Source organism: Chlamydotis macqueenii, chromosome 9 (genome assembly GCF_036417535.1).
Source record: "Chlamydotis macqueenii isolate bChlMac1 chromosome 9, bChlMac1.mat, whole genome shotgun sequence".
Taxonomy (NCBI): domain Eukaryota; kingdom Metazoa; phylum Chordata; class Aves; order Otidiformes; family Otididae; genus Chlamydotis; species Chlamydotis macqueenii.
Window position 1 is genome coordinate 26,971,921 of NC_141564.1, and position 24,104 is coordinate 26,996,024.

The window sequence follows — 24,104 nt, forward strand, 5'->3', positions numbered from 1 at the left end:
ACCACGGCTGGAAGGAACACTACCGGTTCTGTCATCTCTTGGCAAGGTAGGGAAATGAGACAACTCACGCTAATTCAACAATAAATGCATCTTATCCTTCTATCTGTTCTCTACCCTCAGAACAAATGCTATCACAAGGGTATCCACAGCCACGTTTCTCAGGAACACTTTTAGGTGGATCACTTCCAACAGCTGAAACGAGACTTCTTTCAGAGACCCACATCAGGCTCCACACCTGAATACCTTGCCTACTAATAATAACAGAGCAAACACAATTGTTCAACTGTAGCTCAGTGCTTACTGCCTTTCCTGCAGTTCTACCTCTAATAAAATAACTAGAATTTGTAAGAATTCATCCTAATTGTTTAAATTGGGATAACAACAGTAACACTGCAGAAACAAAGCATTAGATTAATATATCATAAGTGAGAAACTGGTAATGGAATACTGATGCTAATGCTGATCTGTACCTTTTTCAATATCCAATTCAAAGGGAAAAAAAAAAAACAAAAAACAAACCCAACTTCCACTTCAGATGAGTTTCTCACCCAGAAGTCCATTTACAGCCATCCTCAAAACCAACTGCAAACGTCTCATTTCATCCTAGCACCATCATACAGCAGGATAACAGGACTACATCAAAAGGCAAAAAAATTAGCAATGTCATTCTCATCAGCCTAGTTGCTGCTGCATTTCTTGTCCAGTCATAATCAGTCAATCAAGCAGAGGAGAAACATCTGGGATCTGTCTGTTACCTGGACATCAGCTCATTAACTCTGCACTTTTTATAATGTTCCCTTAAAGGGCTTTGTAGAAATAAATGTGTTTTAAATCATTAAAGCTTTTTAAATCATTAATGTTAGACACCATTTTCCTAGAAAATCTCTCTCTGTCAAGGATTACCAAAACAAAGCTATGAATTCCCAATCACTTAGCCTCCTCTTTGCCCAAACCTCTGAAAGACCCAGACTATGTAACAAAGTCGTTACAGAACAGCTGCTTCCAATATTTTAAGACTTACTTGAACAACTTACAAGTTCTGGTTAACTGACTTCTAATTTTACAGTGTTTTATACAGGACCTAAGACCTTGTTAGATATTGCAGATTAAGTATTTATGTTATGCAGAACATGTCATCTACGGAATCACTATGCTCTAGCATCAACGGTATTAAGGCAGCACCTGATGTGTATTAGAGCAGTCGTGCCCTTCAAAAAATTTACAATAGCTATAGGGAATTTGAATGGCTCTTCTTAAACTTTCTGCATGTAAATCTCTCTGCTCTCGTCTCTTATCGGTCAACCAGTGCAGGTTTCACTGGGCGTTTTCTCCAGTGCGATACTGACTGCAGGCAGAACTGAGATCACGGAGGCTGAGATCATCTGTGGTAAGGGCAAGAATTTTGATTCCAACCCCAGTGAAGTAAGGACACACACATGATGACTCTTACTTGGAAAATACAGCGAGATTCTCGATTACAGACCAACAAACCCTTAGTCTACTCAAATTAAAAAACAAAAACAAAAACCCCCAAACCCAACACACCCAGCCGCAGCAACGCACTTCTGCTCCATTTCTCATCGCTATAACTCACTTGAATCTCTTCAGCTGTTTGAACTAAAATCTGCTATTGAATCACTCTCATCTGCTATGCACACATTTATCAAAGATTGTCAGCCCCACACAAATAGTTTTAGAAGTTGGGCAGATGTTGGATTCCTACCAAAATGAGATTCTAGTGCACCAGCAACATTGTCCAGTGAGCCACTGTAACACTGTGACAGGATGAACAATCTTTTTTACACACACATTTTGCGCAAGGCTATAAACACCGCAGGAGCAAGGCTATAAGCTATGACGATAATTATTTAAAAGTTTTTCACCTTTGAAGAGAGCTCATAAACATATTTGCTTCTACAGCAAGTCTCAAATCTCACCAGGACGCAAATGGGCACTGCAAATAATTGTTCCCAAAGACAGAGTGAAGGTCTGTCAGGAAGAGCGTCTGGGTTGCCTGCTATACAAACCTGGAGAGTAAGAGAGCTTCCAACAGCAGCAGGGCTCCAGCCATTTTCCGTTGACAGTTGTGGGAGTTGTCCATTAATCTGAATGGGAGGAGATTCAAGAGAACACACATGCCACTTCTTTTCATACAAAATTCTTGAAGAAAATGGCAGCTTCTGCATTTTGTCACTCCTTGAGGAAACCTGACACTTAACAACGCTTGCACGCAATGAGTATCCAAATGAAGAAGTCATAAAGAGCCAGCTGCCCTTTATTTAAAATGCCCTTTGCAAAATCTTGTGGTACATTCTTTTGAGAGAAGCAGAACCATCAGGAACGCCACAGCCACAGAATTCAACATCATCTCCAGAACCATAAGCATCAACAAAGCCTGAGCATCATGTTGAGAAGAACCACACTTGTATTGAAAATGAGGTTCAAGATACTGCACAGTTACAATCACAGAGACCAGGATTTCAGAGACACACTTTCTTGCAATAGAACAAGCTTGGATTTTTAAAAATACAATCATTATGTACAGCAAAATATGTGGCCGTAATACCAGCCTTAAACTAAGGCCTTGTTTACACAATTTCTGCATTGCCAGGAAGTATTTGGGCTGGGAATGTCATTTTTCTTCCAAATCCATTAAATATTTGCAATTCTCACTGTGAAAAGAGCTATATACCACCTTTGTATTGACACGGATATAACATATTCCCACAGGGAAAAGGAATAAAAGAGTACCTTTATATTGATACAACATGTTCCTCAAGTGTAGAAGCTAATATAGCTTTCATTATTCAGTCCAGTTAAAGCAGTATGACTTTTCTCTACTTTACAGACAAGGCCTATGTTTAACAAGCACCAAAACACTTCAGAGTATTTGGAAGGTCAGACTACCGAGCTCTACTTTTTGTACTGTCCTCACCAAGTCACAGAGAACACTGAACATCTAAATACATTCAAAACTCTGACCAGACCCATGCTGTGGTTTCTTAAATCCTTCACTGTTTAACATACGCACCTTTTTGGCGAGAACTAGAGTGTATCTACAAAAAAAAGCCCAGCGTAATCCAGCACTTACTAGGCTGCCTCCAGCTGCTCTGCTAGGCTGAGGAAAACGGGACTGTATGTGCCGCTGTGTGCTACAAGCACCCGTTTTTGCATCATTCCTCACTCACAACACGGGCAGTAGGGAAACAGGAGGCACTAGAAAACATGAAGGATCTGCTACCTGTTGGGGAGAACAGAATACATATCTGCTTTTATTAATCAAACAAGTTACTTGCAATACACTGATCTGGAGCAAGGCCTGGTGGGCGTATAATCCCATTGAATTTAAGGCAAAACTGAACCATGGCAACAGCTGAGACGTAAATTTATGGCATTTTCTTTTTAAACTTCAGACGAAGTTTTTTAAACTGCAAGCTTTCTGTTTTCAATGCAGTGTTTTTGTTAAAAGAAATCCCTCCTATTAATAAGCGTTATTCCCCTGGCCCTCTAACATGGAAGTCCGAGGAGCTGGCTTCTACTTCATTTTTAGAAATTTCTGAAAGACAACCATCAAAGAGGTTTTCTGTTTTCACTTAAAAATGGGGAGCTGGACCAATTTGTCTGTTACTTGAAGGCCCCGAGCAGAAGTTGAGGGACCATCACTTGGGCTGCCTTCTCTAACCTGACTGATTGTATCGGAACAGGTCCTTACTGTTTCAAAGGATACACGCAAAGCTCAGGAGAAGGGATATTCAATACTTAAATATAGAATATTTTCCAAATTTTCAGTAGATACTGTGTGTTGCTAAAATAAGTATCCAATTGGCAACTAAAATAGATTATCATTCTATTTTCCATCACTGGGATTTCAATACATAGAATTAAACTACGACTAAACACTGTCCTCCCAGTGCTGAAGCAAAAAGTTTTCCTACTTAAAACAGAAGAAGTTATGAGATTCACAGTAGGAATCACGGCAGTTTTTAGTTGGCCTAATTAAAAACCCCTTTACACATCATTGGTCAACTTTTGCTTTCATGTTGTAAGATAATTTTTGGATGGGGCAGGGGGAGTGGAAAAAAAAAAAAGTTGCAAGTTTTGTGTGCTAATCTTTAAAGAAGGGGCTAAGAGAGGAAGATAATGGAGATAAATAAACTCCCTAGATCTTCCAAATGACAGAAGGTACCAGTCCTCTCCCACACCAACCTCTCTGCAAACCAGGAAAGAAATAATGGTCTGATGCATAATTCTGAAGAGTTATAAAGCAATGAGATTAAAAGCTGAAATTTTATAAATAATTGACCTTTAGAATTTTACCCCAATAAACTATGCTGTTCCCAGTAAACAGTAAGGGCCTAATCTTGCAAGTCACACTACCTTCCTAAAGCTGCCTACTGAGTACAGTGTTCCACTCTGTGCTGGCATCACATAGGGTCAGGACCTAAACACAAATGAAAAACTGTATTAAAAATTACCACACGTTAGGTAAAATAGCAATCTTGTGGTTCGTCTTTCCTTTTTTTTTTTTTTTTTTTAAACACTGTCCTTAGCTAAATCGAGCCCCCCACATGCCTTTCACTTCCATTAAGATATAAACCAGGATTAACAACCTATGTGAAAGTTAGTGTTTCACGTAATACATAAAAGAGCAGAGAGTTGTTTTCTAAAAAACAGCATTTGTATTAAAATTTTTTAAATGGATAGACATCTCTTAAACGCATGTCTGGAATTAAAATGACAGTTAGAAGTTTCTTGATACATCACAACGATAAGATTTCCTTCTTTGCTGGCTGGAGGTACATCCCACAACAAAACCACGGGGAGGGGAGAAATAAAAAGGGGGAAAAAAATTTAAAAAGCCCACCTCCCCAAAATCCCAAAAGGCTAAATTCTTGTAAATTTGAAGTAAATGAAGCCCGAACTTGCAAGACATGGCAATTACAGTTAAAAGGCTCAGATGGAAATAAGAAATAAATTCCACTAACAATAGGCCCTTTTGTCCTGGCTTGTTCGGTACGATTACTGCAAGGAAACTGTTAAGTAGTTTTTGGAGTAGCAGATAATGGGATTCCGTGGAGCTTTCACAGGTTGGCACCGGCTGGAACAGCTGAGTTTTGAAGGCACTCGATAGACACAGGGCTGCTGTTGGCCCTGCATCGCACGGAGGGAGTCTTTGCACTTTAGAGAGCTAGTCATCAAAATCAGTTATTGCCAACCCCGAACAGAAACACAAACACCGCCGCTCCCCCCCGCCCCAGGACAACTGCAACAAAAGCGAAATCACACACACACCTAAAAAATTGTGCAGATTTGTAACATTTTCACAGCTGATTTAAAAAATAATAATAATAATAATAAAACAAAACAGGAAAAAACCCAACACGCTAGCCCTCTCCTGCAGACTCCCATCGATACAGCAGGTAAACAGGACCGAGAGCGGCTTCCCGCCCTCGCGGCGGGCCCGCCGGCAGCCCGCGGTGCCAGTCCGCTGCGCGACCCCGCCGGCCGCACGCCCCGCGCGGCCGCCCGGCTTTGCATAGACATCCTCGGGGCGGGCGGCAGGCGCTCCACGCGTGCCCGCGGGCGGGGCCGCGGCGGCGGCTGCCGGCGCGTGTCCCGGGCCCCGCTCCTCGCCGCGGCTCTCCTCCCCCGTGCCCGCGGCCGGCAGGCACCGGCAGGAAATATGCAACGACCAAGACTGGACGAAACGTACACGCCGAAAAAAGCCACATTTCCAACACGGATTTTTTTTTTTTCTTTTTCTCCCCGATTTTGTGTGTGTGTGTGTGTGTGTGTGTGCGGTTGGGTCTGGCGGCCGCCCGGGACGGCGCGCCCGCCCCGCAGCTCGCACCGGCCGGGGCGCGGGGCCGCTGCCGCCGCCTCTCTCTCCGCTCCGCTCCTCTCCCGGCCCCGCCGGCCGCCACCGCCGCGTCCCCGCTGCCAGCCCCGGCCCGCCGCCGCCGCCGCCCTCAGAGGATGGCGCAGGAGGAGCAGCACTGCTCGTCCCCGTTGGGCTGCGAGGCGTAGTTCATCTGCCTGACGATCTCGGCGAAGAGCTCGTCCACCGAGGCTTTGTTTTTGGCCGAGGTCTCCATGAAGGGGCAACTCCACTCCTCGGCCAGGGCTTTGCCCTCGCCGAAGGAGACCTCCCGCTCGCCCTCCAGGTCCACCTTGTTGCCCACCAGGATCATGGGCACCCTCTCGTACCTCTTCACCCGGATGATCTGGTCCCGCATGGGCTTGATGTCCTGGAAGCTCTGCTGGTTCACCAGGCTGTAGACCAGGATGAAGCCCTGCCCGTTCTTGATGTAGAGGTCCCGCATGGAGGCGAACTGCTCGGTGCCCGCCGTGTCCAGGATCTCCAGCACCGACGGCGAGGAGTCCACCTCGATCTCCTTGCGGTAGAAGTCCTCGATGGTGGGGTCATACTTCTCGATGAAGGAGCCCGTCACGAACTGGACGGTCAGGGCGGACTTGCCCACGCCGCCCGAGCCCAGCACCACCACCTTGTACTCCCGCATGGCTCCCGGCGCGCCGCCTCCCTCGGCCTCCCGCTCGGGGCTGCCGCTTCCCTCCCGCCCTGCCGGCGGGCGGAGAGACGGAGGGAACGGCGGAGGGAGGGGCGCGCACGCCCCGCCGGGCGCTCACTGGCGCCGCGCGGGGCCCTGCACGGCGGCTGCGCGGGGAGGCGGCGCCCGCCCCGCTCCCATTGGCTCCGGCCAGCCGCCCCCAGCCCGCCGCCCGCTCCCATTGGCTCCGGTCCGCCGCCCCCAGCCCGCCACCCCCTCCCATTGGCTTTCCGGCGGCGGGCGGCCGCGCGCGCAGCGCCCCGCCCCGCCCCGCCCCGCCCGTCAGGCCCCGGCCCCGCCCGCCCGGCGGGCTGGGCACGCGGGCCGTGGCAGTGTCCCAGTCCCGTTCTTCTCAGCGCCGTGCCCACGGGCAGCGGCGGGGTCCCCTCGGCTGCGGGGCGGGCTCAGAGCCGCGCTGCCCCCGGCCTGGCGGGCAGGCGAGCGGCGGGGTCCTGTGCCCGGCACGGGAATGGGAGAGGGGCGCCGGGGACCAGCAGCACTGTGTCCCCGTTATCGGCGGAGGGCGCGGCCCGGTTATCTCCTGCCCTCCGGCCCTCCCGCCCTATCGGCCCCCGCCAGGGACGAGGCGCCCCTCGCCCGCGCTGCTGCGGCGCCTCCTGCCCCTGAGGACAGCGGGCTGCCGGCGGGCCCTCGGCGCTGCGCGGCCCCCGGGGAGCCGCTGCCCGGGCCGGGTTCCCCGCCGCGGCGGGGCTGCCGGCAGCGCCCGCTCCCCCTGTGCAGCCCTGAGGAGCCCCCTCAGCTTTCCCCAGCGCTTCCCTGCCCGGCCGGCTCCGGAGGCCGGAGGTGCCCGCTCCCCGCCGGGGAAAGGCTCCGGGGAAGAGGCGGCTGGGGCTGGCCGGGCTGCTGGCCTCCCGCCCCGGCTGGGGCAGCCCCCCGAGCTGGGAGGCCCCTCCAGGAGACCCCAACTTCTGTGTTTTCCCCACCCCTCTGAAGGGGGGAGCGGCCGATCTTCCAGGCTGAACATGTGGCGATCGCCAGATGCTGGTGTTTGCGCTTCGTGGCCTGTGAACAGCAGTTCGGCCGGGCGGTGTTGACTCAGGAGAACTGGCTATTTGCCACTGTTTGTAGAAGTCGTTCCTTGGACTTCCTATCAATCAGACATTCCTTTCAAGAAAATATCATCAGTTATTTTGGCACCCTCCAGTCTTTGCTTTTATATCCTACCCAGTTCTTTACTGTTCTCAGTATTCATTCAAGTACTTGTGGCATGCGGGTCCCTTCTACCCCACCTTCTTGTTTAGAAACCTGATTTAAACACAGTACTTGGGGAAACAGGCTGTGTAGACAAAGGCAAAAGACTGAAATAAGTTTTGTAAGCAGCATTCTGTTCTTTCTGAACACTAAATTCTACTTAAATTATTTTTGCCAGAGCTCCCTGCGGGGATCCGCTCTGCCGGGTCTAGCTGTATGGCATTCCCGCGGTCATCTGGCGCATCCTGCGATTCCGCTGATCCTCTGGTGAGTACCGCATCACTGGAGATCCCCTGTCTTTAGGGGCTTAAACTAAACCCCTCTGCTGCTGCTTGTGTAAGTCTTTGCAAATGAAGCCTCTCCCAACGAGTGTAAATGTTGTGCGGTGGACAGCAGTTCTTAGTTAACGATATCGCGTATCTGACACCCGGCGCTCCCTGTATTCAGTTTGTAAGTGCAGGCTTGCTCTGTACCTGTTCATCGGGGGTCCCCGCCGGGGACGCTGGTCTGCCAGGCCTCCCCCTGCACAGCCTTCTCACTCACCTGCAAAATTTGTCAGCTGCAGGTAACCACATTACCTTTAGCTTGTGACGAGCCTGTAGGCCATCTTTTTTTCCAGAGCAGTACTACAGTTTTTTGAAAAAGTGATGACAACTTCTACAAATACTTACAACCTTGTGTTCCATGGATGAGTTTCCTCTCAGTGGCTGCTCAGTTCGTACATAGATGTGCATGGGTGTTGGGTTTGGAAACGAAATAACGGAGCTCGCCATGAGGCTTTGAAGTCCTTTCCCCAGCTCTTCCTGTTTCTCAGCTGTCCCTCTGATCCCCCTGCGAGGAGCACTCCAGAGGTCAAGCGAGCACATCACGCGCTTCCCACCTTCGTGTAAGCCAGCCAAAACCCATCACCAGCCAGCAAGTATTGGCAAATACATCTTTCGAAATGGCTGTAAAAATTGGTTGAAAAACTACAGTATCACTGCAAAAATATTTTATTTTCTTGTTCTGCTGACACACTTTGCTTATGCAGCTTTAAGGTTTTGGGTACAGTGTGGATTTGTTTACCTTCATCACCTCTGCAGCAAACCCACATGTGAATTACTTAGGTTGCGCTTTCCCCTAACATAACAGTAGCCGATTTTATAAAGACCAGGCAATTGTGATGTTGGTTTAAATCCAGTCTATTTAATCCCAATTCACTGTTGAATTGTGGTGTGGGTTTTTTTCTCAGTGACAGAATAAAATTACTTTCTATATTTTTCTCAGTCTACGCTGTGCCATTAATTGGTGCTGTTTCTACAGAAGGAAATCTATCGTGTTCAAGGTAACAAATTATCTTTATGCTGTTGAGTTTAAGTATGGAATATTATTTCTCAACTCCCAGTCCTCTACTACATCTATTTAATTTAATCTCTCTTGTTACCAGCCAGCTCTAGGTAATGTCTGCAGTACTGCTTTTAGGAATTTGGAGTCTGTGAAGTAGTAGCAAGGAGTCTGTGGGAAGTAACTAAAAGATGCAAGTCTGGTTTTGTTAGAAATAAATTTTCTGTGCATGGCTACAGACTGCTAAGGGGACCTGCGAGTTGAAAAGGCTGAAAATCGGTAAAACTATGCATAGAAGCTAAGATTATTTCTTTACATGGTTTAGAAAGATCAAGTCATTAGCTTCTTCTATTATAGTTATCTTTGTCTGTACAAGTATCAGCATTGTAGAACTGTAAAGCAGTGGGTTGCTTCTTTTTTAAGGATTTTGCTTATTATAGGCAAAGACTAATCTTAAGTGTGGTTTAAATCAGTAACACCTATGATATCCAGAATTTCAGTACCGTGAAAGTTTGTCAGTGTCTGATCACAACAAGATTTAGCGCTATAAAAAATAGGTAAAGGTGTTCTGGTGTTACTGAAGGGACCTTCTCACCAGCCTCTCTGGTACTCCTTTAAAGAGCATAGCCAAACCTCTTACAGCTATGGGATTAACTCCCTGCCAAGGTCAGTGTTAGCCAAGGGATAGCCGAGATCTGATTAAGTACCACTGAGCTTATTTAGGAGGAGTGCTTTATAGAAAAAATGTGCTACACCTGTGGAACAGCAAAAATGATGTGAGCGGTTGTGGGTTGAGGTGCAAGAAATGTCCCATGGAGCATTTGTATGCTGCTGAACTTTGGAAAGCCTGAGCTCTGTAAATGAAAGAGAGCTAGAATCTGTAGGAGATGCGTGGCTTTGATTAAAACAGACACTTTGAAAATATGCTCAGAATTAGCTGAGTGTGTGAATGTGCTTGTGTCAGAAATCTGGAACTCTGTAAAGCTGAAGTGGAGACAGGTGATAGCCTTCACTCAGATTTTCTCTGGCTTCTGTTGGTGACTACTCATTTAAATAATTTTTGTTAGTACGTGAGAAGCTCTTGTGACTGTGAAAGAGGCTCTTCTGGGATCACAGTGCTCTGCCATGTACTAACTAGGCACGGTGATAATGGGATTTTAAGGCTACAAATAATACTAAGTGTCTTATTTTGATGTTCATGTTTTATGAGATAAAAGTGATTTTAGTAATAATTTAATAACACTTATTTATGTAACACCTTTCATTTCAACAGGAAGATGCAGTTCCATATACCTTTTTCCCCTCCTTTCTTCTGTGGCAGTGGTGACTAATGGGCTTGATGCTCTTCTTTGCTCTCCGTTGTACAGCAGCAGCTTTCAGGTCCGTGGTGTAAGCCCTGCAACGGATCTGTGGTGAGAGCAGGCCCTTCTCTTGTGGGTTCTGCTTAACTGCTTACGGGCCACTGGGGCCAGATGCAGAGAGCTGAACGGTGAGGTGGTCCTCATTTTCAGCAGAACTAAAGGCTTCGAGAATGCCTTGATGTAGCGCTGCTGCTGCGAAAATCCCAGGGGAAGTTGTGGTCTAAGACTGAGAATACCACACGCAGTCATTTCGCTTCCTAATGTCGGGAGTGTTCCCTGGATGTAACAGAGAGATGTTACAATTCACTTACGTTTTAATGACTTAACTGGCTCATAATCCAATATAAAAGAGTTAAACTGAGAAGGTTCAGAATCGTTTGTGGAAGAGACCCTGTTCTGCCACTCCCACGCTGTTAGTGTGCGACATTAGTATTAGCAGCATTAGCAGTTCTCTGGTAAAGGGAGAATAATTACCGAGGGAAACTAAGAAGATGAAATAGTCTTTAAGAGTTCAAAGCACAGCGTTGCACTAAGGCTTTTCTGGCGTTGGACAGATCTGGAGAGATTTTTCAATGTTTATTCATTTCAAATATATGAAATCGGGCAAGATTTCTGGGCCTGAATTAGTTTTTAATTCAGTGGTACACAAAGAACTCTATTTTGGATTCACCAACAGGATAATTGTGGGTTGGTTTGGGGTTCCTTTGGTGAGGCTTGAAGAAGGTGAAAATGACCGTCTGAGCACAAAACCTGAGGTATTTGCATTTGAAAGTATTTGCAAGTTTTAATAACCACTTGATAAACAATAGTGTTGTTAAGATTTTGTGTGCATGTTTGATCAGTATGACCTCCTCTCCCTTTTAGTAGCAGCTAAGAGCGGGTTTGGTTACATTTGTCACCATAGTGTCTATTAATACTGGCACTGACATTCAGTGTCTCTCGTTCTCAAAGACTTTAGTTTTCCTTATTTAAACTGGGGGGCTCCTGTTGAACAGTGGTGGTGCACTCAGTGCTGCGCAAGAGACAGGCTCAGTCCTCACCCCTAAAAATTTGCTGGCAAGCATTAACCAAAAATGAGCAAGAAAGATTTACATGGTGGGCATGAACTCCTTTTAAGAATAACAGAGGAAGCTGCTGACTACTTTTGAAAATCTGTCCACACCCTGGCAATGGGGAGTTGAAGATCTCTGTTCTCCTACCTTTACTTCTCCTACTTCATCCTTCCTCTTTCCCGTACCAGTAACCCTAAACACTGATCAGAAGGTAATGAAATATATTGCTGTAATAATAAATTACTCTGCTCTCGTGCTCTGCCCAGAACCCTGTGCAAAAAGCTGGACATTTCTGTTATTTATAAAAGTGCACTTGTTTTTCTATGTTCTACGTTACAGAACATTCATATTTAAGAGAGAAAAGACCTTTCAAAATTCTTCATAAAAATAATCTGGCATTCAACCGTATTTAGATATAATAATTAACTTGTCTGCACCTTGAGTTATTCCTGGCAATTCTGTTTGTGAATTCGTATCTGAAACAAGACTGCTTAATGTCTATTTATCTTAATCCAATGGTGTAAGGTGTTCTTGTTCTAGAATCAAAATATCTATGTGGGGAGTTAAAGGAGATAGACATTTAAGGTAATTCCATGGGTAGGCTGGTTTTATTGTAAGTGAAACTATTCCATCTGCTCAACACCCAGATAATCAGAAAGAAACTGATAAGACAAATTGCTGAGTGACTCAGGCCAAAGGAACTGCTTAACGCTGTAATTGGATGTGTTTGTAGTAGTCTGAGCTGGTTTCTCCCCTGACTCAACCAGCTTTGCCAGCTACTTCCTGAGGAGGAACTGATTTATGCAGAGTCATCCTTTTCCTGCCTGTCTGTGTTAGCAAGTCTGGTGTGCTTGTCTTTGGGAAATGGAGCCCTACTGTGGCTTTCATCTGCAAAAAATTTCTCTAACGCAGCATACCCAAGTTTCGTTTTTCAAGAAATAATAGCAGCTGCTGGTGGGTGTAAATAAAACAGAAAAAAAAAGTGACACATACACAGAAGAAAAAGTTCATTATGTCCATCAAAAGTCCTGCCAGAGATCTTATCACTACTGAAAAAAATAGCCTGTACTGCCAGAACTTATTGCCTATCAACTCACTTTAATTGGTGTAGTAATGCCACTTTATAAAGAATGTGTTCAGTGACATATTTATGTCCCGCTCATAGAGGTGATGTTTATAGTCAAAATATGCATAATTGTCAAAATTCAGGTCTATTCCTATCTCCTTCCTTACTTATCAACCCCCTTCTGTTTACCGCAGCAGCAGTTTATGTAAAAGGTGATGAAGATTAGGATTTTGGGTAGGCATACGAAACAAAGAGAGAGCCCTTATCTGCTGCTGTGTGCAGCAGTCAAGTTGTGTGTAGGTGTAGTGAAACAGCTCTTGGAACCGTAAATGCAGTTTTGATAGCGCTTGCAAGGAAACAGTGCTATTGTATGGTAATGAAAATGGTATCGCCAGCATGAAGTGAAACCGATGAGTAACTCAAAAAATAAACTTCCTGTCTGCAGCAAGAGTCCTTTTGTAGAAAATTGTATTTTCTTCATTGACCCATGGCATTATATTGCATTGCAGTACTAACTCATCTGGCAGTAGTGTTCAGATTCAGCTAAAAGTTATAATTTTGAGAGGTTTCACTCTTTAATTTGTTTAATTCCTCCTTTCCTGACCAGGAGCAGAGCTTTGTCTGACAGCGTCTTCTGTGAAATGGCAGTGAGGAATGAATACTTTCAACTCTGATGTTATCGTGTTTCGTAAGCGAGACAGGAGATTTCCAGAAGTCCTAATGAAGCAGAAAGCGATGTTTGAAGTTCACCAGGTTATGCTCTTTTCTTCCATGTGAGGAATCACTGTAACTGTCTGCCTTTGTCTCAGTTTGGCGGTGTAACATTGTGATTGTAAGTATTGCTAGTTATTCAGTTCTGGAGATTATTTTCCCTAACTAGTAATGAGAGAAACACATTCTAGTTTTTACAAATGAGAGTACATCTATGGAAGGAAGTCTCCTACATAAAGCCAGAGTTATATTCCATTCCTTTTTCATGGCCTGTAATTCCCATTAATGTTACGAAGTGATAGGTGTATCCCACAAACCAGTGAGTCCCTAGCCATGATGTAGATATTGTGGAACTGGCATGAGCAGGGGGCCGGTAGATGGGTGAAGCAAGTGGACCTGTTTCCCTTGTGTACCAGAATAAGAGAAAGAAAAATACTTATTCCATTCACTAACAAGAAAAAGCGATTTAAACACAGTGAAAACACATTAAAATTGGGGGGTTTTTATAGTTTTCAGTGGACAGAATGGAATTTCCCCCTAGAATGTAATTTAATCAAAATCTCTCTCTGTTGAGCAGTGTTTTGTGGTACATTTTGATTAACCCTAATAGTAAGTAAGAAATTAATAGCTGCTAGTGCTTGCTTGCTTCTAGTTCAAGTAATCATGATGTGTCTTTCAAAGCAAACTCTTCCTGTTTCCTGACATTATTTCTCTTGCTGCATTTTAAAACCAGTGTGGACAATATCTCCGCTTCTGGATTCAGATGGAGCACCTGAAGACTTTGTGATCCCCAGCTGAAAATTTCTGCAGCCGCAATTTTCCCTGCATCGTGAGCTGTATGGCAGCTCCTGAGGCCGCTTCAGTGCGGAGCGAGCCAGGTAACGCCCTTTCTCAGTTAAAGCTTGTGCTGAACTACAAGGAGGTTGTCCACAGCTTCCTTTTTTTTTTGCTAGCTTCCTTGTAGCTTCAGTTGTAATAGACATGGAGGAAGCCTAGCCTTAAATCACAGTAGATGTTTGCAAAGTGAATGCATTTAAACACAAACTCTCCCTTTTTTTTTGCCACTGTACTATGTGCTGTGAACGTTTATGTCGGCTACAAAGGGGAGATGCCAAGTTAGGAACATTGATTGCAACAAGCCAAGTTGAGTTATGGAAAAAACTTCACTTATTCGGCCTCCAGGGACATTTATATAAATTCACATCTTACCTGACAGATCAATGCAGGTTTGCCAACTGACTTGTCGTTCTCTGTCCTGTGTTACCATATTTTATCCTTTGGGCTCCTGAGCCAAATTGGTTAATACTGAAGGAGACTTGAAGCAGCATTTCCCTGATAGCAATGGCTGTAAAAGGCAAGGTGCAGTTTGTGTCTCCGGGTTTAACAAGGATCGCACAGAAATCGATGACCAGTCGGAGCTTTAAATCCAAATAAACGTACAGAGTAACCATCAAGGCCTTTCGCCTGCTTTTGGTTTTGTACTTGTGGTAAGAGCTGCGCAAGAGAAAGTTGCTACACAAGCATGTTTTGCTCTCTATCTGAATCTGTCCCCACATGACTTTTTCAGGAACAATGATATTACTAGACTTGCAGAAGCTCACAAAGAATGCACCCATTTTTAGGCGCTTGGTACAAACTCATATTTACAGTATGGCCCTTCAGGAAGACAGGTGAGCCACAGATCCCTCAGTCTCACCCTGACTGAGTCTTTAAGACTGCAAGAGAAAAGAAATTAAACTAGACAAGAGGAACTGCCTGCTCGATTGAGCTTTATTTTGTAATACACAGGCAGTCTGCAAGGTCAGCAAATCTCTGCAAGCTATGTGGCCATATGGGCAATGGCAGTTTATGAAACAACTGTGCCAGATTTGGCAGCCTTGATGCTGACCACATGGCAGGTCAGTGAAAACCTTCTCAATGCCAGTTGTATAATTTCACTCTTCAGTCATCTGAGAAGAATACTTAAGACAAGGTTTTAGAAAGGGTGGCATTGTTTCAGCTCTGAAACTTATGCTATTCTTTATATAGTATCTAAACTTCTAATGTCAGCAAGCAGAGTTCTTTTGCTATGTCTTAGCTAATTGAAAACATTTGAGTTTAAATATTGTTATTCTTTACATGTGTCTAGCCTTCTATTTGAGTATTTTGAAGTAATTTTAGGGTAAACATATCAACAAAGGAGATAAGGGTTTTTTTGATAGAGAAAACTAAGACTCGTGATAGGCTCAGGCTGACGTAAGTTATTTGCAGCCTCAATAGCCTTCAGATCTCTTGACGTCCTCTGCTTTAACAAAACGCCGTGTTGTCTGATTGTTTTAAAGGGCTGCTGCTTTTAGCTTACTTACACTTAGGTTGTTTCTGGCTGGTCAAGGTTGGAGGGATCGTTGTGGCTGACCACTGATTGTGTCACCAGCCTAAGTACTGTTTCATCTTCCAGGCCTTCGGCTGCTGGGGCAGATTAACACAAATGTGGGAGCAAACGAACTCTTGCAACACCTGGCCTCAGCAGATAACCCCACCCAGCTTGACTTCAGGCCAAGTCTCAGCACAGATGGCTCTGTTGTATTGACAGATGACCTCGTGAGAAGGAACAGATAAGACAAAATGATGTTGATCCTACTTGATCGGTAAGCCGTGTTCAACATTGTCAGCCAGGGCAGTCAGGAATGCTGGTGTGACCACAAGCCCTTGGCAAATCTATTTGAAGGCTGGCTATCATCACACCCTGTCAGGACACGGGCTGCTCCCTCAGGGCTTTGTTCCCCAGCCGGCTCTTGGCAGGCAGACTCCTCGCCCCACTGCTGAGGCCCACTGCTCTGAGTCTTCTGGAGCTGTGGTGCTGTAAGTCTTTCTGATATCCCTGTCCACAAATGCAACAGTAAATATAAAATATTATCACTCACCGAATGTAGGCATAGTTCTATTTCTGCATGCTTTATTTTGTTGTAAGGAGTCCCAGTCAGAAGATAGTGCAGGAGTAGCAGTGGCAGTTTATCAGTGTAACTGCCTCTGTTGCTGGCACTGTACTGCTCGAAGTGCACCCCAAACATACCCCAAACTAGTCCTGTCATGTGAGAAAAATAGACCGGAAAGACCAGACTAAAAATTACTTCAAATGTCAATTGATTCTGTTTGCAATCCATCACTTAACAAGGGTGAGAGAGCTGCAGCAGGCTCACAGAGACTGATCCCATGGTTCTTCACCTCTGGGTTGTGCCTCACCGGGGAGTCGTGGGGAGCAGGGTAATGCGGTGTCAGGAGCCAGCCCATAGTACAGGGGAAAAAGACACAAGTTACTTTATTTACAGAGAGCATGTTCCCCAGGACAGAATTGAATTCTGCTTGCAAACAGCAAACAAGACGTGGTCCTGGGTCTATTCCAGGTTACTAATGCTTCTCTTCACTTTGGCCAGTTCTCGATTGCTCAAGGAGAGGTGAACTTTGGGGATCTCTTGGTATCAGTGAAACAGATCTGGCATCTTAACACTGTAAGCAAAACAAAATGTCAGGATAGTCAGGGAGTTCCGGCTTTCCTCTGTAGTTCAGGATTTTTTGCTTGGTTTCACCCTACTAGTGAAGCCTGCAGGCTGCTTCACCCTATGAGCAGATTCTTTTTGTGTAATGGTAAACTAAAAACTAAAACTAGACACACCATTAAAGATGGGATACAAGGCATAGAGGTTTGTCAGTTATCCAGTTTATCACTTAAAATCCCAATTCTGTTCTCCAGAGTGCTGACAGCCAACTTGATAACAGCAGCAAATTCTGCATTGGAACTCCCTGATGTTCAAGGCATCAATACAAATACAAACTGCATTACAAGTCTTTGATATAACCTCCAGTTTTATGGCAGACCAGTGATAACTACTCTGAATACAATAATATAACAACGCTGTTTTCTTATGGGAAACAGGGTGTGGGAAAAGCTTTTCTGCAGTCAAAAAACCATCAGATCCACTGGCTCCCGCTTACAATGTATGGCCATTTCTTCGGACAGAAATGGAAACTGTGTACATTGCAGAGTGGTTTGGTCATATCTATGTCTGCATTCGCGTAAGACGTTTCTGAACAGGTTATTATCTTCTAGATGCTTTCACAGACTGCTTAATGAAGCGATGTAGTATTCAGCCAGGTATGCTGACACTGAAGTGACTGACTAATGCAAATATACATGTAAGAGTCAGTTGTGATGGCATCGTTAACTAGTGCCTCAGTATCTTTGTACAGTAAACAACATATTTCATAGTTTACATCAGATTGACTCCTTCTGCAAATATAAACAAATACATTCCTGAGAACCGGAAAGTAAACTCTGCGGGACATTCATGGCTGCACTGACAGATCAATTAAAAATAGTATTTTATTGTTGATTTTTCTAAACTAAACCATCCGGCACTGTAGTGTGTAGCACCTACAGCAAGAACAGCTTGGGGTCTGCGCAGCCTGGGGAAGCATTTGGAGGAGGGTTCTGGGTCTCATGATTGCTGGGATCTGGACGGAATGTGCTAGTTCTCTGCTTCATGAGCTCGTGCTGCACTGTCATTGTTTCAAATAATGGTGTTAAAGCTCCTTTTAGTCTGCCTGATTAAAGGCTCTGATATGGAAAGGTTTCCCTTACCCTGGAAGGACTCCTGTGGCAGACTGTCAGAGGAGGGGTGAAAAAAAATAATTCCCATTTGGTTTCACTCTCAGTTCACTGGAAGCAGAAGGGCCTGCGATCCTTATTCTGCGTGTGGCTGGTCTGGGCATTTCCCTCCGGCTGGGGTGAGGAGCTGGCGTTTGGGGAAGGGGCTGACCTGGCTGGCCAGCTTGGTAAGGCTGGGCAGCAGCAGGACGAAAGCTTTCGGGGAGCACAGTCACCAGCGTTGAGCACGCGCGAACCGTATTTGCTCTCTGTCTGACGGATTCATACCTGGTGCGAGCACAGCCATGCCGGTACCAGGGTGCTGCAGTTAGTGTCCTATAAATACCAGCCGGAAAGCATGAGTCATGCCTCCTGTGTGGGGCTGAAAGCCACTTCTGGGACTCCAGGGAGTGGAGGGAAACGGAGAGCACGTAACACCTGGGACATTTGGTAAGGTGTGGTGCTGACTCAGGCTAGCTACAGCCGTATCTTATGATTTTTCTGACCAATAAAGAGAATTAACCAGTAACAACAACAACAAAACCCCATGACTTAAACATCAACAGCACAAAGTGGCTGTCTGCCGTACTGTGTAATGTCACCAAGAACCAAACCTGGCATCCCGTCTCGGGAGGAGGATACAGCCTGGAGCTGTAGGGGTTGGGAACCACCACGGCAACGCAGCCAGCTGCCTCTGCGCGACAAATGTGGTGAGAGTATCCCAGCGCACGGATGAACACGTACCCTGTGGCTCTGGACAGCCATACCTTTACACGGAGATCTGCCTTGGTTCTCAGCATGTGGTTATCACGCTCAGTCATGGGAAGATCGACAGCTATTAACAAGTCAATTGCATTTAAACTCAGTCTGCTCCCCGCTGGCGCTGATGAAAGATGGCTAGACGCTGTTACCAAATTGGTGCAAAGACCTGGCTTTACTTTTAGCTGGATTTGTGGAGAACGGCAGAAGTTGGGGCAAATTCCTTGCATCTTTGCTGCCACTCGCATGTCTGCAGAGAGAAGGCACCGCCAGGGAAGACAACAGCGGGTTTGATGTTTTAGTGATAAACAGCACTGGTCTGAATGATTAAAAAAATGCTGCCCAAATGGCAAATTTGTTAAAAGCTAATTCTCTTCTTTTATATGTAACACAGCCATTTATTCCATCATCAGTAAAAACATTATAGAAGTTATAATTATATATAATTAACTTCTCTCTTTTCTTTTTTTTAAACCAAACGCTTAAAAAACCTGTGATCTCAGAAAAACAAGCTGTGTTAGAAGGGGAGTGCTGAACACGGAATCAAAGTCATCATCTGTATGTGCTCCACAGAAAATATGCCCTGGGTTTTGCTTCACATGAGAAAGAGCAGAGGCTCCAACAAGAAATACCCGGATATTAGGAACTTTACTGTTATGTAGTGACTATTACTGTACTATCTCACAGTTGTAGTCACAGTATCTGAGGCGCTTGAGAAGTCCCGCAGTTAAATGGACTGGTGCTGTGAGACGGCATTGCCGGTGCATCTGCGCTCTCCCGTTCCTCCGAAGGGCGGGGCTGAGGCTCCGGAGCAAGGGGGCTTGTCTGAAGGCAAGGTTGGCCCATGTAAGACATTTAAAAGAGAAGTCTTTTAAGTAAAAGTTAGGTAGCGCTCTCAAATTCCTGATCTTCCTATCACTACAGAGACAAAGGGCATTTAATGTTTTTAACAGTGTGGGCTGTACTCAGACTGTACCTGTGAAGGAATATTTTAAGGGAATTGATGGTAGTTCCTGGAGAGAGAAAAGCTGCATGCTCTGAAGTTGTCTCTGAATCCAGAGACGTTTTTCACCGATGTGACAATAAAAGCTGTATGAAGAAACGCATGAACATAAATGCTGCCACAAGCAATATGGTCATTGCCTGGGGCTCGCGGGCTGGGGTTTGGGGGTGAAGAGGGTTTCTCAGAGCTGCTTCTTTGCACGTCCTCAAATATGAAAGAACAGATTGTGAAAAAGGAGTAAAAGTCATCTGGAATGTTAACAAACCCCAGTGAAGTGTAGTGTTATCTTTTTTGGGGATGTACCATGAGTCTACCAACAGACAGGCTGTGTCCTTGCTGCAATTGCTTCATTTTTAAAATAACAAATTAGTAGCAAAAGTAACATTGACAAGTAAAGTTTAGTGTCGATAAAGACCAAACCACTGTTCCTACTCCTGCTTGCCCTATGTAAAAAGCCATGGAATGTTGCAGCTGTGCCAATAACTGGACCCAGAGCACAGGGAAATTCTGCAGGGTATTTAGGGACTGACAGGAGCCCTGCTCCCCTCACACACTGCGCCTCTTGTAAGGGCGCTTCTTCAGCATCGGGAAATCTATCGCTTCATTAACCTCTTGCGTGTGTAAGGCACTATATAAATGCCGAGTACGATTCAGTTGTCAGTATCTGCACATAAATTACATTTCACGCAGGGTTTGGAATCAGAAATTCCATAACATTTGGCAAAATGGCTTATGCATTCCCAGTAATTTTACATAAAACCTATTCATAGTGTCCGTTGGCTGGAAACAATATGTGTGATTCTTTTAGTCGAACTACTTAATTCAGCAGATAACCACTGCAGCTTCATAGTTCACGGGGGAGAACTGGGGAGAGCAGCTGAGGCATACATTTGAATGGGATTAATGACAAAGGCCGCGTTTCAGAGGACAGAGGACACACTGTCCGCTTAGCTCCTAGTACAGAACGAGAAGTCAAAGTGGCCACTTCCAGTTGAATAGTAAATCGTGAGCTCGTCCGGCCCTGCCGTGTACGGAATGAAGGCACGAGGAGGTGCGATGGGTACATCGCTGCACCAACGACGCTACGGAAGCCAAACTGCTGACAGAATTTTTTTCTGACATGCGGTCAAAGTGAGACTGCGCCAGTAGCTTCTGGTTTTGTTTTCCTTTCCTACTTTTGACGATACCAGAGTTGTTAGGGCCTAACACCGTGCTCTTTGCACGCGCGAAATAAAATCAGATTAAGGGCTGAGACTAGCAAGATGCAAGTTTGCACGGTGCGAACTAGAACCCAACAAAAATACCTGCAGAACGCCTGTGGAGGGGAGAGATGGAAAAACTGCCGTGGAGGGCTGTGACGGAGCGTGGCCTCAGCACAGCACTGACCGGTGAGAAACAGGCGATTGCGATAACGTAATTGCCTGATGGGTTCTAAAGCTGATTCATCTGGAAATTTGTAACAGCAGAAGATTTCTCTCTCTGAACTGAGTATCTCAAGAGACTGGGTTGCGGTGCTCTGGGACATTTGCACTTCAGAAGATGACAGTTTGAGCTCAAGGAGGAAATTACTGCAATACATAGACTAGCAGAATGGGTTCTCCTCCATTTTTTTGGGACAAAATCCATGAGGCTTCACTCAGAGAGCTGTAAGACTAGCTTCTGGTACTGGTTATTTCCTGAAGAATGTGTTTTCTCTTTGGCTTTCCTGTTTCATGTTTCCCCTGTAGATCTCTCGAAGCTACGAGGAAGTCCGGTCAGATACCACTGCTTGAGCCAAGCCCTACCTCTCAGCACCAATTTGCCTGGAGAGTATTCAAAGTTAGGACCAAGTCTAGTGGAGGACCAACAGCTTAAGCCATTTATGCTTTTCTTACATCTTTAATTTGAGCAAGAGAGGTCTGAGACTTGTAAGATTTCATCAGCACATCTGCGGAGATGATGAGCGTATTGCAAACACACTATGCCCTTACTGTGTGTTTTCATTAAATACGAAATTCTTGCAAAGCCCCTGGTGGGGCTGAATGACTCACAGATGGGTAATGGGATTAGATCACTGGTTCAAGACTAGTTCAGGACCAGTATCCTGTAATCTGATATGTGCGGCTAAACCCTGGTTACTCCAGCAGCGTTCTGTGGAGAGATCCTGGCTTTCTCCCGCAGATCGCGATGCAGGGGGTAGAAAAATCATAGAAACATAGAATCTTTAAGGTTGGAAGAGACCTCCAAGATCGTCAAGTCCAACCATCAGCCTAACACCACCACATCCACTAAACCATGTCCTGAAGAACACAGGCTAGAAGTGTTGGCATTCAGTCACTGGGTCTGCTCACATTCTCGTTTCTGTTCCCAGTTCATGTTCTCATTGCCAGGTCACATCATTAAATAAATATAATCTTTTAAGCAATCGCACAGAGGAGAAGAAGATATTTTTGCTCCTGCAGTCCTAGGACACCAGCAGGACCCGCAGCAGGGCTTCCAGCCCTACCAGCAGCTTCTGGAGCCACCAAAACTTGCTCTTCAGACACGGATGAGGGGACATGTCTCTGCCGAACGGTGAGGGGTCCTGTGCTGCCCTGCCTTCCAGCTCAGCCTGAGTCATGCTGATCTGTGATTAAAGACTTCCAAATTTTATCAGTCTAGATAGGAGACCTGTGTCATGCTTGGATTGGGGTTTTGTAGAGCTTGTCCATGCTATTCTTTAATTCTAACCTGGGAAGGTCTGCGACATGTTAAGAGCTTTTCATGCCTCCTCTGAACAGTAGGTACAGTCATTCTCTCTCATTTTCTAATACAAGTTTTTTTTACTTTTAATACAGAAGGATAGCATCTTTTTCTTCTCATTTAGTGCAAGAAAGCCTTGCCATGGCCAAGAGGGAAACCTTTCAAATTGCCTGAAGCTCATAAATTTCAGAAGGTAAAAGTTCCTATCTGCATTGGCTAGGGTAAAAATATTCCAACTGTATTCTGTAAGAGCATCGGCACTGCTGCTGTTTCTTTCTTTGGAAGAGCTTATGGAAGGAGAAGGTAAAAGTGGGCCTTCACAGGTGTCACCGCTTCCATGTCACCTTTGGAAACAACAGGAGTCCTCACTTTATTTTCCTGTCCAGCATGGAACTGCCAGTATGTCCATATTCTTTCTGCTCTAGCATCATCTTTTCCCCGTCGTGCATGTTTTAAGACACCCTAAGAGTTTTACAAATATTCTAGCTTATTTTAGTGTCAGCGTCTGGGACCCGGAGTAGTTTGGGAATGCCACCTCCCCAGCGTGGGGGCGACGGCACTCAGGCTGCCAGACACAGGCTTAGGTGGGGGCAAAATTCCCTCCGGCGGGGACAGCTCTGCCCTCGCTTCCTGGGGCGGGTTTTTGGGTTTGGAGAGGCTAGGGAAGGAGCTGAACGCTGGAGAATTAAGCTGTTTATCTTCAGTTAGCTGTCTCGGGAGATTTTGGGAATCTCCTAAAGCTGCCTGCAAGTGGTCTTTGGGGTGGCAAGGGAGGCAAAGAGGAATGGAGCTTCATTATTTCTGCCATCACGGGGAGAAACTGAGTTCAAGGAAGTTATATGTATGTGCATATATATGTATGTAAAAATATATACCAGGGTATTAGATATTTACGTATGCAAATATTAGCTATATTTCAGCATCTTATAGATTATATATTTGCATCTGTAATAGAAATTTATATTCTATTCTATATAATTCTATATGTAATAGAATGTATATATTCCTTATTAAATACATACATAAAATTTTCTCTTCTCTGTGTCTTTTGCTATTCCGTTTCTGGGAACTGCAGGCATCATCCTCACCCCGCCTGGTCAGGACCGCTGGGACCTGAGCACAGCAGCACCATTTCTGCCGGCAGCCAGGTCGTCTCCCCCACACCCCCCTTTCTTTCCTCCGTAGGTTTTCTCTTCCTGATGAAATTGTTACTCTAGTTGCCAGCTCTTCCTAAATGACTTGCAGAAGGCAGTGACAGGTTGCAATTTTAAAGCCACTTAGCCATTTTTTTTCATGAATAATCCTGTTTGACAGGCTTTTCCCCCTCCCTCCTCGTCACTCGGCAGGGCCGCAGCTCAGGCTGAGCCGAGTGCAGGGTAAGCGCCGTGGTGAGGGACACCCACGAGGTTTCCAGCTGCGGCAGCCTGAGCAGGAACAGAACTGGTGTCCAAAGCCCAGCTGAAGGGTAGTTGGATTTGTTACATCCCATGAATGGATTTTTGGGCTGACATTTGAGTGTTGTTTCACTCAGCGCGGGATGTCCTGGCCCGGGATGCTCTGTGGTGCTCCAGGGGTCAGGGCACTGCAGGAGCTTCACCGAAGAGGTGGCGGGGGTGCCCTCGGAGCTGGAGGGCTCGATGAACCCAACACGTGTAAGGCCAGACAGCACTGGTGCAGCAGGGAACTGTTATTTGGGGCATGAC

General features: G+C 45.6%; 1 protein-coding gene and 1 long non-coding RNA gene across 2 annotated transcripts; one reads left to right on the top strand and one right to left on the bottom strand.

Moving 5' to 3' along the window:
- Positions 1-2,246: 2,246 nt before the first annotated feature.
- Positions 2,247-6,637, bottom strand: RAP2B (RAP2B, member of RAS oncogene family). Its single transcript, XM_086754652.1, has one exon. The coding sequence runs from the start codon at positions 6,519-6,521 to the stop codon at positions 5,970-5,972; it is 552 nt and encodes a 183-aa protein (XP_086610778.1). The 5' UTR covers positions 6,522-6,637; the 3' UTR covers positions 2,247-5,969.
- An 813-nt stretch (positions 6,638-7,450) lies between these two features.
- Positions 7,451-23,290, top strand: LOC147599748 (uncharacterized). Its single transcript, XR_015259352.1, has 6 exons — positions 7,451-8,048; positions 9,048-9,105; positions 13,191-13,415; positions 14,028-14,172; positions 15,732-15,921; positions 19,181-23,290. It is a non-coding gene; the product is annotated as an uncharacterized LOC147599748 (long non-coding RNA).
- The last annotated feature ends 814 nt before the right edge of the window (positions 23,291-24,104 follow it).